This window comes from Orbicella faveolata, unplaced genomic scaffold, assembly GCF_042242905.1.
Source record: "Orbicella faveolata isolate gen_17 unplaced genomic scaffold, um_ofav_v1 contig_46, whole genome shotgun sequence".
Classification (NCBI taxonomy): Eukaryota; Metazoa; Cnidaria; class Anthozoa; order Scleractinia; family Merulinidae; genus Orbicella; species Orbicella faveolata.
The window spans coordinates 30,652,525-30,670,202 of record NW_028301576.1 but is presented as its reverse complement, the minus strand read 5'-3'; the positions used below and the strand labels follow the sequence as shown (position 1 = coordinate 30,670,202).

The following is a 17,678-nucleotide window of genomic DNA, read 5'->3' as shown; positions in this document are numbered from 1 at the left end:
ACATAAGCATTAGCATAAGCAAGAGAAAATGAACTTATGCTTAAAATTATGCTTATGTCCCGCCGTCCCCACTACGCTCTTTTTTTTTTTGAAGAATATTGTTTTTTCTGGCCCAGGGTGAATATTCTCATCTTTCAACCGAGTTCAGGCTGAAAATATTATTGTGAACAATTTCAGATTATAGCGTATAACATTTCCGTTGTTTGGATGGTGTTGAAGTAATTTTGGAGCCAGCCTGCAAACATTGATTGCAGAAATGTTTGTAGCATCTAACATACGCTCAGTGCTGTTTTTATTTCTTTTCAGCTAGTTTTGCCGTTTAGAACGTAAAGAGAAGGGAAGAATTTTATACGGTTTATGTTAATTAAAAACATATAATTGTATGTGTATTTACAAATTTTCAATGCACAAAATTATAGACTCAATTGTATTATGGGACGTGTTCTCGCCAATTCCTCAGGAGCGACTGAACGATTCTGTCGGATAGGACATGTTACGTTAGTATTTCGTATATTTGTCATCTTTTTAAATTATTTAGTGTACAGTTCTGGAATTTCACTAAGAATTCTTTCAGAAAATGGACCTGAAGTGATATCGATCAAAGATCTGCTGCAATTTACTTTCCACTTGAACTTGAACGTGAAAAACTGTTTAGCGGTATTTGAACAAAAGACTAAAATATTTAAAAACAATTACCTGTTTGTCATGCCCGACTCACTTCTAAAGGTAAATTAGCCCAACTGTTGCCGAAATAGAACAATTTCGATACCGTAGAATTCCGATAGTAACGCCCCCCCCCCCCGAAAATTACGGCTCCCCGAAAGTAACGTTAATTTTTAACTTGGAAATATTTGTTATTTTTCAAGTTGTAGTGGTGGAACGATTTCACTCCATCACTCCTTCACTCCTTCCCTGCTTCTTTTCCCGTTAAACATTTGCAAACCCGGGGGGAAACTCCCGTATGAAAAGGCAAGGGATGCTCGTCGGAAAATCTGAATTTAACTCCTAAGGGAGTCTAATGTGGACGTTCCTTGAGCTTCATTAGACCCCTAAAAGATACCACTTAAAACGGGGTAGGTTCGATCACTAGCCACTGTTCAAGAAAGGATCCCGCGCGCACTTGTAGACCCGACTCGCGTACTCGAGAGATCAGCGGAAATCAAGCCTGAAAACAGTAATTAAATGAGAGCGTTTCTTTTATTATTATTTCCTCGAGTGCACCCTAAACGATACTTTGACAGCTAAAAATGGTGACGTCGTCATCAACACCCCAAATCAGACCAGAATCTTGGATTTGTACCCGAGACGGCGAGCGTCCCCGACCTTTTCATATAGGAGAGTTCCCCCCAGCTGTCGAACATCAGCCGTCTAAGGCCGTTTTACAGTCGCTTGCAGCATGTCAAGTTAGTTATTTTCGAGAGGTAGAAAGTATAACGATTTTTTCGTTGTAAGGAAAACACTTATGGTTCTTGCTTAGCGATTCGATTCAGGGAAAGTCTTCGTGGTTTTTCCTTCACAAACCTACGTGATCTCGTGAGTTCGAAAGCAATCGATATAAACGAATGATTAAAGGCTCCAGACGATTTTTTTAACACAAGAAACGGAAAGACAAACGCTACCTTTCGGTAAATGGTTTCTCGGCAGAAAAAGAAAAAACAACGAAGAAAAAATGGAAAAATAATCCCTAGTCACCAATAGGATTTCAACTCCCTGTTGAGGCCGAACCTGATAAACTGAAATTGATCTAGGTCTGTTATAAGCTGACACTCGTTTAGGGTCGAACTGTGCACAGCTGGTCGGACTGTGTTGAATCACGTGACTCAGTCGCACATGGTTTGTCTTTGAAAGAGTTTCGTGTCGTGCGGATTGCTCTCACAGTGTTGTTTTTTGTACAGTTTTGTACTTTTCCCGTCGAAACCGCACAAAACATGTAAGTATAGGTTTCACAGTTTCCATTTGTCCGAATGTGTTGTTAATTTAGGTTTTTTCTTGTTCAGTTTTTCACCGTAGGCGTAGATCAAGTTGACAAGCCGTGGAGATGTCTTTACGTCGAGCATCGCGATTAAAGCTTTGAGTTTTTACGACTACGTGTTGAAAATATTCTGTGAATTGTCCCGAACACTCCCAATGTCCCGGACGGAGAGCCAGCACTTAGCACACTGCGCTACTTGAACATAAGTTATCCAAAGTATGAAAGTATTAATTATTTATTTACGTACCGCAGGCTCAAGTGTTTCGCTCAGTCTATACCTCACTTTTGACCAAACAGAATGAGCTTGCAGTTTTTAAATACAGCACAATGAAGACATGTACAGATACATGTAATGTAAATCGTGTGGGAGGCCTGAGTAACAAACAGTTTTTTAACGCTGACCTTTTTCATTTTGCAAATATCACAACACACCCCTAAATGGGAAAAGGCTTTATGGGCTTGTTCGAAAGCTAGACTGCCCTTACATCACAAGTAGTTCCTTAATGAGCGATGCCTCATAACACCCTTTCATAATTTATTTTCCAAATTTAGTGGCTTACAGCCACTTTGATTCACTCTCTTATCGAATCCCGAAAGTAACCGCTCCGCCGAAAATAACGGCTTACCCGAAAGTAGCGGCCCTGTGAAGATTACCATTGGAATACAATAAAAAGCCGTATTTTATTTCATACAACGTTTCACACAGTACTATAGATCGATGGAACGAAAAAATTTCTCTTCTTTCTTATTTAGGTACCGTAAGGTGTTTACTTTTGTGATTATAGGTTTTTGGCCTGGGAAAGCACTTCTGTAGAAACCTGTGGAAAGTCTCTGGCTGCGGGGATCAGTACCGGAATGTGTTACAAGGAATTATCTTCAGAGACATCAACAGCACTCAGAACTTAGGTCCAACGATATCGTTTTAATCCATGAATGTCACCAAAAACATAACCAACGTGGGATAGTGGTATCTGGGGTCCCACCACCGGGTGCGTAATCGAAGAACAATTAAAAAACACCTGTATATATGCTAGGCGCTAAACGAATGATCTAATAATTCGTTTAGTGATCCTAACTGCTATTGGCTGCCAATGAGCTCATTGTTGTTTTAGGCTATTCCATCATAGGCAAGTCAGTTATTCTGCTCGTAAATATTAACTAATTACAACTTTAGGTAGTTCTCACTACAAAGCGTTGTACGATAATGAGATAGACAGGTGGTTACCATGGTTATTGGACTTACACTTAACTTCTAACTGTTTGGCTTTTTTTATGGTTACGAATATCGGCAACTTCTCCCCTCACATAGCGAGCTAAAGATTTAGAAGTTTTTAACTCTTGGGCCTAAATAGTCTTATGTTGTTTTCTCCGCTGGTTGTTCTTGGCAGCTACTGAACTCAACTTAGTGCTCACGTTAATAGTAATGTAAATGCTGTGCGAAAGAGACCATGTCTTTGCCACGTTGCCCTTAACCTCAATAACGTCAAAACGACTGGCTCATTCATAAGTAATCCCAGAAGCTTGTTGAAGTTTTGTGAAGAATTCTTACTCTTCCCTCTCTGCACGCCAGGAAAAGTTTTGGCCAAACGCTGCTCAAAGAACTTCACAGTTGTCATTGTTACCGTAAAATGTTCCTTAAGAGAAGCGTAGATGCAAACATTAAACAGTAAAATGTCTCGTTGAAGATGTTCTCTCTGACATTGTTGATGTGTTTTCTTTAACATTTACGCGCGGTGTGATGAGTTAATCTGTTTTAAAACAAACCAGTTACAACGGCTGATAAGGACGGGAGGGACTGGGCACTGGCTTAATCATGGGAAGGAACATTGTCTGGTGAGATAATGCTTCTGGCTTACGTCAGTTCTTGTCATATTGGAATGATCTAGGAAATGTGTTTTTTCCCTGTGATCCCTTCGATTCAGAGTTCATTGTTTGGTTTCAAAACTCTAATCCCTTTCCATTTTCTTGAAAGAACAAGCAAGTTGGAAGTATTGGTTTAATGAGCACCTTCAATCGGTGAAGCCAAACATTTCTTTTTAACAGCGGTGGAAATTCCACATAGACTGTCACTCAGCTCTCTTACTTTAACACGCTTTTGTTCGTGTCTTGTACCACTTTTTCTAGTGTTGCTGCTCGTTCAAATGTTCATCAGACTTAAAACTTCATGTTCTTCAGGTTGGTGTGAAAGGAGATTGTAAGAATTTTAATAGAGGTGTGGACTGTGATGTTCTAGTCGCTGAGGTTTGTTCGTGTTCATAAATTCTCATCTTAGTGTAGTTAAGTAACTCTAAACGAACAAGAGGAAAAAGATGAAAACGAGCTTAAAGCTCGCTTTTTTCTTCCTCTTATTCTCTCTATGATATTGCTTTGCGCATACTGAATTTCACACCCACCAGAGAAATTGCAATAGAACTGACGAAAAACGCGGGCCGTATTCACTTCCTTTAGTTATTAATCCCGAGAAACAAAATCAGAACCACACAGAGTTCTCGTTATTTTCTAGTAAAAGAGGCAAAATCCTTTGAATCTGAAAAAAAAACTCCTACAAACAATTTTAGTACAGCTTGCTACTGATGTTTTTGAAATTTTAAGTGAAATTATATGCATACTGAGTAACAAACCAGATGAAATCTAATGTATGGAGTGATTGAAAGGCTTGCACCAGGCACAAGGAAAATAGGTGAGAGCAGTTTTTCCTTACATGTGTGTATGAACGGTTCGTAGCTTCAGATCAGAAAATACAAAGACCTACTATTGGCTTGGCTTCTCTGTTTCTTCTCTTCTCTTGGCTTCTCTGTTTCTTGGCCAATCAAGCGCTTACTAGTAGATCACGTGCGATTTTTGGAGCACCGATTGGTCGAGGAACTTGGAATACGTGTCGGAAATAACACTGTTAAGTAGTAAAGTAGACAATGTTCTACTTTTTACTTTTGTGAATTTCTAGAACTGTTTGGAAGACAGCACAACGTTCAACCGAACTGGTAAGTAGTTTATTTATAGTTCTTGAAAAAAAAAGTAAAAACTGGATCGTAACATCATGCATGGTATGTCTGTAGGACGGTATGTACTCAAAATTCAAGGCCCAGTGCCATTTTCAGGTCTTATTGGTATCCCTGGGCACCTTCACACCGTCAGCGTTTGAGTATTCTATTTGTTTTTGCTCCTTTGGAAGCTCAGTGCAGAGAAATTTACAAGTTTACGCTTAAAAAGTGTGGCAGGCGCGGTGGCCTCATGGCTAGTGCGCTCGTATCCGGATCGAGTGGTCCTGGGTCGAGCCCTGGCCGGGGACATTGTGTTGTGTTCTTGGCCAAGACACTTTACTCTCACAGCGCCTCTCTCCACCCAGGTGTATAAATGGGTACCGGCGAATTTAATGCTGGGGGTGACCCTGCGATGGACTAGCATCCCATCCAGGGAGGAATAGAAATACTCCTAGTTGCTTCATGCTACATACATAGAGGATATTACACGGTGGCGAGAAGATATGAATTTTATGTTCGAGTGGCAAGAACAATATCTCACTCGTTCGCTTCGCTCACTCGTGAGATATTGTTCTTGCCACGAGAATATAAAATTCATATCTTCGAGCCAACGTGTAATGTTCTTTTTATTATATGGAGAAACCAATTCAACAAAAGCAAAAGGCGGGAATCGTGACTTCATTGAACGATACGACACTCACAAAGGTGACATACGGAAAATACGCCACTCGGGTCCCGGATAAAGTGGCGTATGGAATCTACGAGTGGTTTAGTTCCCAGTAAAACACTCTTCTCCATATAATAAACTGGGATAAGCTCCTGCCTGACGAGCCACTTGGCTCATATGCAGACTTCATAAGTGTGACTGAGGCGAAGTAACTTACTCTGGTAAACTAGCTACAAATATCGTAGTTGTTATTGTTGTTGACAGTCTCGCGTATAATTGGGTGTTTGTTTTCTTTCAACAGGATAACTCTGGGAAATCAATTGGATGGCGTTCGACTTTTAGATCCAGATGTGACAACGCGCTTCAAAAAACGTTACCCGGACGGAAATGTACTTAAACCACCCACCACTAAAGCGTAGCACACTGGTGATGCTTACTCTTCAACGACAGACCAGAAGCAGGTTCTGCTAAACAAAATCCATGTCCACCAAAACAAGCTGTGAATGTCAACTCCAAAAGTAAAACGGCTTGATTTTCTTGGAGTATTTTAGATTACAAACCACTAAAGCTTACGAGGGCATGGCAAGGTTTCTCCTGGCAGCAGAAGAACAAACGATACACGGGACCAAGTTTTTCTACCCTGGGCTGCCTTTTAACGCTCTCAATAAACAAGAGATGATGCTTTGTTTTGAACATTTTTGAATTGTTAATCTTTATTTAGCAGTAACAATATGCAACCTAACCGACTTGTGCTCTTTCATTCCCTTGTTTCTAAACAGTGCTTACTGTGCTTCCACGTTCAGAATAATTAACAACTATGGACGAGGTTGAACGAACCATTGTGATTTGTCAGTGGGGAGCAGATCAATTATTTCTCGAAGCCGAAGGCCGAGGCAAATAATTGACCTGCGAGATACTGACAAATAACGATATTTTGCGATAACCGAGTTCAATAATTGTTTTATTATTCGATCACCAAGTTTGTTTTCTTCCTTAAATCACCCTCTGACAACTCAAAAGAGCTTTTTTTACGAGAGATCATGGTTACAATTACGCATGAGCAGAATATTATTTGCAGCAAAACACATTTAGACGGTACTACGCATGAGCAGACCATTGTTTGTAGGCAGTTACTTGCAGGTCACGTGGTTGGCTCTCGGCCAATGAACCGTTGTGTCGTTGTACTCTAGGGATTAAGAAAGACACCTGTCAGTCATTAGTAAGACCCCATCTTGAATATGCGAGCAGTGTGTGGGATCCACTTACTCGAAAGTAAATCACTGGCATGGAACGTGTGCAAAGATGATTCGCTCGTTTTGTTAAACGTTGATATCATTGATCACTGGGGTCTGTGGCCCGTGATCTGAACGAACTACAGTAGACTTCATTGGAACCGCGTCGAAAGGAAGCCAGATTCACCATGAGCTGTCAATGGCAAGATCAACCCAAGAAAAGAATAACTAGAAAGTACTATCCCAAAAAATTCACACATTTAACCCGTGCGAGCAATACTACAAATCCAATTTTTATGCAAGAACTATACCTGAGTGGAACTTTGTCAAGATACTCTTTTCCCTCTTTTGTCGACTTTCCCTGCTGGTAATGGAATCGATCTTACCATGCAGCAGTGCGACGCGCACGCGCGTGTGTGAAAACATCCTCGCGCGCTTGCATCTTGTTAGTTAACAATTACTAGGCATTGTGACGTCAATAGCGTGTTGCTTATTACTCGTGCGCAGAGTTTATTCTTCGCAGTTTACGGAGCTCTGCTAACATGAATATCATGGATATCGAGAAAACTACAGCAGAAAGAGAATTCCTGCAATATTTACATGGGTACCCTGCGGAACCGGAGTGCCTGACCGCATTGCTTTACGGGAAGAAAAGTCACCTAGAACCGGACATAGCAGAAATGGGACAGGTTAGTAAACACAGATGGGTTGAAATGCAAAATAAAGTCGGAAATTTTACCCTTTGCTAGCGAAGTAACCAAGAATGACAGCGAGGACCAGGGTATCATAAACGGTTAAGGTAACATTGCATATAAAGAATAAGTCTCTTAATTAAGTGAACTCAGTTGATCACAAGCGGCACGCTATGTTTGATAATGTGCAGCAAAGTTTGAAGGCTGAAGTAGTTCTGTGTGATGACGTGGGATACTTACAACTATGAATTATTTCCTCATTTTTGCCATTCAGTCGCTAACCACAATCGACGATCCGTTGCTTTTTACTACTTTTCACCTTTGTGAAAAGTTGGTTGTGCGCATTGACAAGCAGCGAAATCTACAATGATCTACAATCATGGTCGGAATAAAATGGGAAATATAACCAGCCCTCTAGGTCTACTCTGCAGGAATCAGTGATGAACTCCCGTTAAACCAAAACGTGCTATTCTTGCGATCATTTAAATGAAAAATTAACGCCATTTCTCTGGATGGTGTTAATTTCTCATTTAAATTAACCAAGGCTTTTTTCTTTTTACAAAAAGAATAAAAAAAGAACATTTGTTTCTCGGTTGTAGCTTTTTGCACACAACGCTAGTTTGGATTCTTGCGTTTAAAGAAACCTGAAAGAAATATTCGCTTGCACTTTGTAGACTGACTTTAATTAGAATCTTCATGTTTTCCTTTTGGCGTTGTAACATTTTCACGTAACTTATATTACGTCGACTTTGTTGTTTCCGTAGATGTTAGTAAGTCTTCGCCTCCATGTACGTGTTCTTTACGCAAAACAAAAAAGCCTGGCAAAGAAGATCGAGAATTCTGAACAAATAGCCGAGCAAAGAAATGAACATTTGTCAGTCAAAGACAAAGAAATTCGGCAAATGGTGGCGCAGATAAGTGATCTGAAACGACAACTTGAACTGCAGCAACTTCGGTTAAATCTAACACTGAAAGACACCAAACACGCTGCCGAGAAGGAGAAAATTAAACTGCAGAATGCAATGGAGAAAGCTGCGGCAGTCTTCGAAAACGAGAAAAAAGGATTACAAAAAGCGCTCTTGGAGAGCAAGCAGGAAGTATGCCAGCTTAAGAATCGCTTGGAGGAGAGCGTGCAGGAAACAGCTGCTGTGACGGAGAATTTCAAGAACTTTTATGAAGACTATCTGAAGCTGGAAGAGGATTTGTCCAGTATTGAGCAGCATCTTGTTCCAGTACAAAAACAGTTTCAGGAGCTAGCAAAGGCCATGAATTTACAGCCTGAGGAATTGCACTACAGGCTTGATAAATTGAAACAAGCTCTAGGCAGCAAAGAAAATGCTGGAAACCTAAACGAGGTGTTGCTAAATAAACTGTTGGCGGCGGATAAAGATGAAGTTACTCCCAAAGACAGTCAAGTAGCGTCTTCTTCCGGGGGGAGCAGTGCTTCAGACAGCTTTAATGAACCCCAAGTACAGCCAGGCTCTTTCAGCGACATTGAGAAAGGTGACCCCTCCTGTCCTTTCAGTCAGAAGTTTTTTCCTGAACAGCTGGACAATTCAGCTCAAAAAGAAGCAGGAAACAAAAACAAGCCGACAAAAGGAAGAGTGGTATGGTCTAAGATTGGCTTCAAGATTCTTAAGTTGCCGCTGAGACAACGGAAATCTCGGTAAGGTTTAGAGAATTAAGATTGATAAAATAAATAAATCTATACTTCGCCGTACGTTAAAATCCCAACTGACAAAAGGCTAGTAGTTAGTTAGTTGGGTCTGCCCTGAAACAACTCCGGCTAGTGATTAGAGTGATCACTAATGCTTCAGTGTCATCTTGCAATTGTCTTTGTATGACACTGAAAGCTCGACATTTTCTACCAATACAAAAAAAACCAACAACTCCAACTTGAATGAAGAGAAGCCTCTCAAACTATTAGGTAATTCTGATTCCTTCAAGCCTCAAAGAGACTCGAATAAGCCTTCCTCGAACCCCTGGGTTTTTTCGTTTTGACCAAGCTGGACGTCAAGATAGCTGTGTATTGAGAGAGTACTTTTAGCGTATTTATGGTCTGAAACGTACCAGGCCAATATTCAGTCCTCTTGACAGAACAAGCTTGCTGAATGAAGGCTTTATTACATGGCATAAATGACACCATTTTCAACGCACACAGCGAGATATCCCTAGCAATCAATCCAGCAGGTATATCTCGCCCGCTCGGGCAGTCAATCACAGAACAGGAACTGATTCATCTTGCCCACTCCCAGAGCTAGCCGAGCAATAAATGGGGTTTTTAGTATTTCGAGCATGCGCACACTAGCAGCGACCTATACTTTAGACAGAACAAGGCCGTTGAGGAGCTGCAGCAACGCAAATAACAGTAAATCATTCTTTCCACTCCAACCTAGAAATATAAATTCTTCTAACACGTTACCACAGATTCCTATTAATACAAGTGGTGAGAATCTAGTGTTACATCAAGACGACATTCCCTAGTTGATGATTGTCTTTATTGTGCTCGCGTATTTTCTTGACATTTTCTTGATATTGTAAGGAGCAATCACATGATAATCAGACTTGGAAATTATCCAGATGAGTTGGAAACCACCACTCAATGTCATTGGCCCTTTCCTCGACTTTTCTCGGCTAACAGCTTCATTAGTACATGTAGTTCAGCAGATGTTCCCAGGATTCCTGTGACTATAAAGTGACCGAAATCCCGAGAACAGATTGCCGTTTCAAGCAAATCTTTGTTGAAATACTCCAAGATATTCTGATTTTTGGTCAAAACTAATAGGACTATTGGAACAACAGTCATGCCACGGTGACGTCATGTTAGTTCGTTACATTGCGTAGTAACTTTAAGAACAAAAATCATGGGTTCGTTTAGTCCTCGGACGCGAAATGTCTCCATAAACTAGCACTTATAACTCCAACGCAGGTGTACTTTGTTCTGATAAAAGTACACGAGGACGTTCCTTTAACCTTTATTTTAAAACGATGAGTATTAAAGCTATATGAGCTTGTGGGGTCGTTTGCAATTAACTAATCGCTAAGTAACTACAACCTAAAAAACTAGGGGTATTTACAGAAAAAATGTTTGAACTTAAGTCAGCGATATATACAATAAGAGATTGTTAGCATAAGTTTTTAAGTATATAGAAAGTCATCTTTTCTAAAATTACAAGTGGATGCAGATGTTATCTTAAAGCTGAAGTCATTAAAATTAACTAGAGATTTAAGCTTTAGCCTGAGGTCACGATATGGAACATTTTTTGTCAGGGCACTACAGTTGTTGGTCACTGCATTCCACAGGACTGAGCCTCTGAACGCGACAGAGTCTTTCATGTAACGCGTGTTGAAGCGGGGAACAATTAAAGAAGCGCAGGTCTGGGTTGAATAATTTGTGGCCCGTTTCTTAGAAATCAGATCGATTAATGTGACAGGTAACCTATCGTGAAAAGCTTTATGAAAACAGATAAAAAGGCTGATTTATAATAAATAGACAGAGTGGGCCATTGGGCCCGTTGTAGGACATCAACAGAAGCCATGTCTTTCGGCAAGTTAAAAGTAAGCCTCGCAGCCCCGCAGTGAAGTCTTTCCAGGGACTGAAATAAGTCGGAGTTGCAGCAAGATCCCATAGTATAAGACCATAGGTCACTGAGGGCAAAATGACCTTAAAATAGAGATCCTGACGAACGTTCCTAGGGAGAAATCTCGAGTTCTTAAGCAATCCTAGTTTTTTAGCAAATGATTTTTTGAGTTCCAGCATATGCGGAGTCCAGGTCAGTTTCTCATCAACGGTCATTCCCAGTAATCGTGATTTTGATACCCATTCAATTGTAGAGTTTCCAATGAAGATCGGGGGAATATTAGTCGGGAGATTTCGTCTAGAGATTAGCATGGCCTCACTTTTACTTGGGTGGGGTGTTCATCTGTTAATGAGGCACCACTCGTTTAATTCACGGAGGGCAGAATTTAACTGGGCAATACTTTTTTCTGCCGTGTCACTCACGCAGTAAACCGTTGTGTCGTCGGCAAACATATAGACGGATCCGGAAGACACAGAGGACGGAAGATCGTTCGTGAAAAGAGTGAAAAGTGTTGGCCCCAAAACAAACCGTTGTGGAATTCCGAAAGAGATCGGTATCATCTATGAAGTTGCTCCATTAACAGCTGTAAATTGCTGTCTTTCCTTTAAGTAACTTTTAAGCCAGTCCAGGAGTAGTCCTGATATGCCAAAGTCCCTTTCCAACTTCATTTCGAGAATGGTGTGCGACACACTGTCGAATGCCTTTTTAAAATCTATAAAGGCAACTGGTACCACTAAGCCTGCGTCTACAACTTTTCTCCACGTTTCGGTAAGTTGTGTTAGTAGCAGTTCTGTCGAAAATCCTGCGCGGTATGCCCATTGTTTGTCCGTGACCAGATTATTAGCTTTATATACATGACTTACAATTGTGTCGTTGACTACGGATTCAAGGATCTTGCTAGGGACGCTTAGCAATGATATCGGTCTGTAATTGCAACAATCGGTTTCATCGTCCTTTTTATATACTGGAGTAAGCCTCGCAGTTTTCCAGCTAGTGAACACCCTACTGGTGTTAAGGGAGAGTCGGAATAGGCTGAGGAGTGACGGGACAATCGCATCGCCTGCTAGCTTCAGACGTTTTGGAGGTATGTTATCGGGACCCGTGGATTTTCTTGTTTTTAGCGCCTTTATTTTGTCCGCAACTAAAGACTTTGAACCATAGGCATCTGTGAGTCGAGGACTATCTGTCTCGCCCTTGTCTGCGCAAGTTTTCCCGTATCGACAACTTGTAGGCGGGGGTAAAGTGTTGGATAGCTTTAAGCCAATCGTAGCAAAACAGGAGTTCATAAGGTTTGCTTTTCCCGAGTCCGTAAATTCCAGGGTGCCGTCATCCTTTTTGAGAGGCCCAATGTTTTTGCGGACCTTGGGGTTGGTAGCCCTTTTAAGAAGATTCCAGTATGCACTCGAGGACTTGACTTCATTAAAAATGACGGAAAAATAAGATGATTTAGCTTTCCTTAAATCAGACGTAACTTCGTTCCTGACTCGTTTGTAATTAGACCACTGCTCTGGACATTTGCTAGAAATTGCCGCCTTAAACAGTTTATACCGTCGGTTCATTTTGTGACGAATTTCGCAAGTTATCCATGGGGAGGAGAAGCTTCTTGCCCTTGTCTCTTTCCACGGAGCATGTTCATTGGAAATATCGTCGAATAGTCGTTCCCAAACCCATAGCTGGTCGTCAGGCTCTTCGAAGATGGATGCGATGTGACATGGAGTACATTCAAAATCATGTTTAAATTTCTCTATGTCCATTCTTTTAAAGTTCCTCGTCTTGATGAATTTTGGCGGCGGTCTTTTGTTTTTGAGCCGAATGATTGCGTAGATTAAATCGTGATCAGATATTCCCAGTGGGAAAACACCAGTAGAACTGATTAGACCTTTTGTTTTTGTAACAAAGAGATCTAACAAGGTGCATGATGAAATTGTTGATCTTGTGGCCTCCTGAATCATGTTATGCATATTAAACGTCTCAAAGATAGAACGCAGTTTGATTGTATTTCGGTGCAGAATGTTGTCTGGAGAGCCTTGAAAAGAGAAGTCACAGTTGAAGTCGCCAAGTAGAAAAATATTCTCAGATCTCAACCAGGCTTTTTCAAGTGGCGTGATGATGCGTTCGAAGAAAACGTTGTCATCAGGTGGTCTGTAGATGACAGAGAATAGGGCCAGGGTGCTAGAAGTTTTGACTTGTAGCCAAATCGTTTCAAGACCCTCAGTAAACAAATCTTTGCGATGAATAGCATGTAAATATTCTGCAAAATACAAAGCACAACCTCCTCCTTTGCGATCGAGTCGTAATAGCTTCATCCCGTCAATGTTCGAGGCAGTGTCTAACACAGTTTTGTCCAGGTGATTTTCAGTTATTGCCAGCACCTCAAATTTGCATAATAACTGCAAGCATCTTAATTCGTCGATCTTGTTTCTTAAGCTGCAGATGTTCAAATGTGCTACTTTTAGATCTCTAGCTGAGCATTTAGACAGTTGATGGACAAGATCAGTGAGATGACTTTCGCATTCGTCATCTTTGGGAAGTACGTCTGAAAGCGGCGGTGTTGGAATGCCGATCACTGAGGAAAGCGAGTCGTCTGACGATGAACTGAAAGGACGTAAACAATCAGTTAGGAGGGGCGATTCTTATGCGTTCCTGTCACGCCCTTGTGTGTTTTACTCAGGTTAGGCTTTACTTACTGAAGTATTGTATAGTTCGTAATATCGATAGATTCAGTTCTACTCTTTTCTTTTCATTTTGCAGGAATTGAGGCGACATCAGCTCATGTGTTAGTCGTGCAGACTGCTTTCCCGTTTACACCAGTGCTCAGTTCTTATTCAATAGACCATTTTACAGTTGTCTGCTCAGTGACCTGGCCTTTGTATGGCAGCGAGGCTAGAGTTGACCTTGTTTGATACAGACCTCACTGCTTTTGTCATGTAAATGCACCTAGTTAGCATCAGAACAACTTGTTTTACACAACAAAAGCAGTGAGGTCTGTATCAAAACAAGGTCAACTCTAGCTTCGCTGCCATACAAAGGCCAGGTCACTGAGCAGACAACTGTAAAATGGTCTATTTCTCGCTTGTCTTATTTATCATTCCTTTCCTTAACTCATAGAACCCTTTCTTTATCTTCTTTTGGTGTGAAACTGTATGATATGTACATGTATTTCTCACCCATGTATTACCTAGTCATTACTAAAAGGAATTCCCTGGTAAAGAAGCAGTTTTAAGCAAAATAAACTAGCATTCTCGCTTACGTTTATACCTCTTATTGTGACCATGAAGATGTTCTCTTCGCGCCAGAGAAGGAACTTTCCGAACCCGCTAAACAAATCTTTTCGTCAGAACCAAGTTTAACCGCTTAAATATTTCTACAATTCCCTAACCTTGTTAACATTTTCTGTCTCCAAATTAGCAAGAGATTTTCTCAGTCTATCAGGCGTTTTCGCGTTAGTATTTTATTATCTACGAGCTTATTTTATCCAAGATCAGGGCGGTACAGCGACTTCTCTTTCCTCGTGTACGGGCGGATACAAGAATTCTTGAATGTAAATCTTAATAACTTCGACGCCATCGGCGTGGATGGAGAATGCCGCAGGCGAGAGCTGTTAGAGGGAAAGTGTTTTTCCGATTTTACCATCGAAAACACCATTTCCAGCATTCCTGACACTTGAAAAAGGTTTGTGAAGACATGATATAAAATCTGTAGTTTCCTTTTTATCAACCGGAAAACCGAAAAATAATGCAATGGCGAAAGGTTCATCATCTTTTCCCGCTAAGACAATCAGGCAGTTGGTGGAACCGAAGTGAAACAACTATGTATAAAACAATTTTATTCTATTAGTTTTATGATGAGTCAAACAAATAACAAAACGATGATATTCAAAGGGGGGTTTGTAACCTCCTCACCCCCTCCCCTGGATCCGCCTCCACAACAATAAGCCAATAAACGGGCGACAAATTTGACACTTGTTATACAAAAACCTTTATTAAAACGAGTAACATTTCACCTTGTTTTAGTGCATCCAGGCTCCGACACAAACGTCTATCCAATGTAATGCAAGCATAAGGTAATTCCACAAGGGTCTCAGTTACGTAAGCCTGTCAACAAGATCCCTATTGGAGCCCAGTTTTCTCTGGGGACGTTTCACATCAAGCAGTTTACTTTTTGTTTGGTTCTACAATACATACTGCGAGGCTATGTCGGTCACAATTAACAATTACATTATTCGCTCTCGATTTCTATGAGGTGATAGTTGATTCGGCCTTCGGCCTCATCAACTATCACCTCGTAGAAATCGAGAGCGAATAATCTAATTGTTTTAGTAGAATTCTAACTTAAATTAACGCAAATAATGGTTTCCAAATTTTTTTCGACGCATTATTGAACTTTACGCTTTAACAAAATCGCGCGTATTGAATTGTCCTTGGTAAATTTGCAGTTGTTTATACGCGCGCAACTGTTTTTCAATAATTTCAAGTTTTTAAAGTCAAGAATCCGTGTATGTCCTTCTTTTAGTCTTCTCATGGATTTAATTATCCATTTACATCTAAACTTTCTTCCAAAACTTCGGGAAAACGATGAAATCGTCGCATTTCGTGGACGACCGACAGCTACTGCACTCTAATGGCTGATAGTATACGAGTAACTCAGCCAACAATGATCAGATTGCAGCATTTGCATTAGTGTGCTAGTAGAATTCTACTACTTATGGTTAGTAATCACTGTCAGTTTCTGGAATGTACAGGGAAATATTATCCTTTGCAAAATTCTTCACTGATTCTCCACAAATAAAACGATGGTCATTTTTTACTATTCACTACAATCTCGTAGAGGAACGTTCGCGTGACGCTCCACTTGGTCGAATTTTAGGCGGCTTTTGTTATCACATCAGGGAACAACATCTACCTGAAAGACAATGACATAAAATAACCCCCATTATTACACGACGAGGCTAGTACAGAGGGCCAATAACTAAAATCAACCAATCAACCAATGCGGTAAGTAAGATGAGTAAGATGTATGTAATAATATACAAACAGGACATCGCAGTCAATTATTGACTTCCCTATTTATCAATTTGAAGTTGGCAAAGGAAAATTAACACCGTAGAGAGTTAGTGAAGCTGACGTTACGAGTGTTCAGTTAGTCACTCGTCAGACAAAAGTGACGAAGGGCTGACACTAAAACATCAGCGTTACTAACTTGACCTCTCTACAACGGTTAACTTACCCCTATCAAGTTAAGGTTGATGAATAACCAGGAAATAACTAAGTCCTTAGAATTGATACCAGAGGTTATTCCCAGACAAAGCTTTCGTTTGCTTAGAGATGTTATTAGACATAACTGCAGGGAAGCGTGGGTTTATCCGTATATCAGCTAGTCTTTTTTGTGCTTTGGCAATGATGGCCTTTATGATAATTACGCTGATTCCCATCTTGCTATTTGGGTTGGGGTGATATGGACAGTTATGGACTTTTCGATGGTGATTTCCTCAACTATGATTTGCGTAACTGTTAACAGGCGTAGATAGCACCATTCCTCCAGATCTGGATAGTTGAGTGCGACTCTATGTGCTGGGAATACTTGTTTAACTAGGGTGGACGAAGTGAATTTAAGAGCCTTTTGATCTGGGGAAACTGAGTAATCGTTAACAGGTAATGTTGTCCTTCACTAAAAGACCTCTTGAAATCACTTGCCATGGCAACGTTGGACCGTATGATGTTATAAGCTCTTTCGAAGGTGCTTAGCTGGCAAGTCGATGCTATTTGTCTATTGCTTATAGGAGTTGAAAATAGAGTGGATTCAAAAAGTATCATGTTGATGCTGCTTCAATTTCACAGCATGATGCCGAGAGTATGATATAGTCAGGATTACTGATCTTCCAGCCCCTACTGACGAAAGGTGGCAGCGAAGGAGAAATATTTCACTTGAACATTTCGATCCCCGCGTTTATCTCAACCGCTCAGTCAAATGATTTTATATAGCTTGTGACATCATCTCCAGCTTCCGGTAATGGAAGTTTCTGTCATCTAGAATATTACTTCTTAGGTTGTAATCGAGGGGAACAGATATTGACGTTCTTCATAGCTGAGATATGTCATATTGGGTTTGCGGGTACTCCCTCGCCTTTCGTATGCGTGCTAACCATTTGTCGAGAGAAACCAGTTTCGATGAGCCGGCGGCGTGTTTTTCCAAAATCAGCGAACTAATTCAGAGAGAATGCGATTAGCTTTGTTGATTTGTTTCCAGTTATTGTTTACCCTTTGACGAGAGACTCTCGAGACTGGAAACTGGAGAAGACATTTTGGAAGGGAGTCTCCGGAAACTTATCTGCCATTTCTGTCTGCGCCCCTGTGGATGTTTTTCCCAAACGGTAAGTATCTATGCTTTGATAACGTGGCCCTTCATGCTTCTTATAAAAATAAACAGCCAGACTTGTGGCCACGAGATCCCAAATGGGAATGTTGCGTTTTGTTACGCACCAAAAAAGCTCAACCATGTTAACATACATACTGAACGAACACACATGTATAGTGTATGTTTTGGGACAGACCAA

At 40.7% G+C, this 17,678-nt stretch overlaps 4 protein-coding genes across 4 annotated transcripts in view; 3 read left to right on the top strand and 1 right to left on the bottom strand.

The window, feature by feature from the left end:
- The window catches only part of LOC149099645 (uncharacterized), an 84,410-nt gene extending 70,479 nt beyond the window's left edge, over positions 1-13,931 (top strand). The window contains exon 3 of the mRNA XM_089277138.1: positions 13,877-13,931. Coding sequence (XP_089133264.1) covers positions 13,877-13,883 — 7 coding nt within the window. The 3' untranslated portion in view covers positions 13,884-13,931. The remainder of the gene's footprint in view (positions 1-13,876) is intronic.
- LOC149099647 (N(6)-adenosine-methyltransferase MT-A70-like protein) lies at positions 4,571-6,315 on the top strand. The gene is made up of 3 exons (XM_089277145.1): positions 4,571-4,652; positions 4,917-4,953; positions 5,922-6,315. Exons 1-3 carry the CDS (start codon positions 4,607-4,609, stop codon positions 6,037-6,039), a joined length of 201 nt encoding a protein of 66 aa, XP_089133271.1. The 5' UTR covers positions 4,571-4,606; the 3' UTR covers positions 6,040-6,315.
- On the top strand, positions 6,921-9,214 carry LOC149099646 (uncharacterized). The gene is made up of 2 exons (XM_089277139.1): positions 6,921-7,541; positions 8,309-9,214. The coding sequence occupies exons 1-2, from the start codon at positions 7,395-7,397 to the stop codon at positions 9,212-9,214; spliced, it is 1,053 nt and encodes a 350-aa protein (XP_089133265.1). The 5' UTR covers positions 6,921-7,394.
- A 1,148-nt stretch (positions 13,932-15,079) lies between the features above and the next one.
- Positions 15,080-17,678, bottom strand: part of LOC110059814 (uncharacterized) — a 55,249-nt gene continuing 52,650 nt past the window's right edge. Inside the window, exon 13 of the mRNA XM_089277120.1 lies at positions 15,080-16,027. Coding sequence (XP_089133246.1) covers positions 16,005-16,027 — 23 coding nt within the window. The 3' untranslated portion in view covers positions 15,080-16,004. The remainder of the gene's footprint in view (positions 16,028-17,678) is intronic.

Excerpts from the sequence above, each read along its gene's own strand:
- LOC149099647 (XM_089277145.1), top strand. The coding sequence starts at position 4,607 with ATGTATGGAGTGATTGAAAGGCTTGCACCAGGCACAAGGAAAATAG. Across the intron at positions 4,653-4,916 it reads ACCAGGCACAAGGAAAATAG|AACTGTTTGGAAGACAGCAC; the intron begins GTGAGAGCAGTT and ends GTGAATTTCTAG. Across the intron at positions 4,954-5,921 it reads CACAACGTTCAACCGAACTG|GATAACTCTGGGAAATCAAT; the intron begins GTAAGTAGTTTA and ends TTCTTTCAACAG.
- LOC149099646 (XM_089277139.1), top strand. The coding sequence starts at position 7,395 with ATGAATATCATGGATATCGAGAAAACTACAGCAGAAAGAGAATTCCTG. Across the intron at positions 7,542-8,308 it reads ACATAGCAGAAATGGGACAG|ATGTTAGTAAGTCTTCGCCT; the intron begins GTTAGTAAACAC and ends TTGTTTCCGTAG.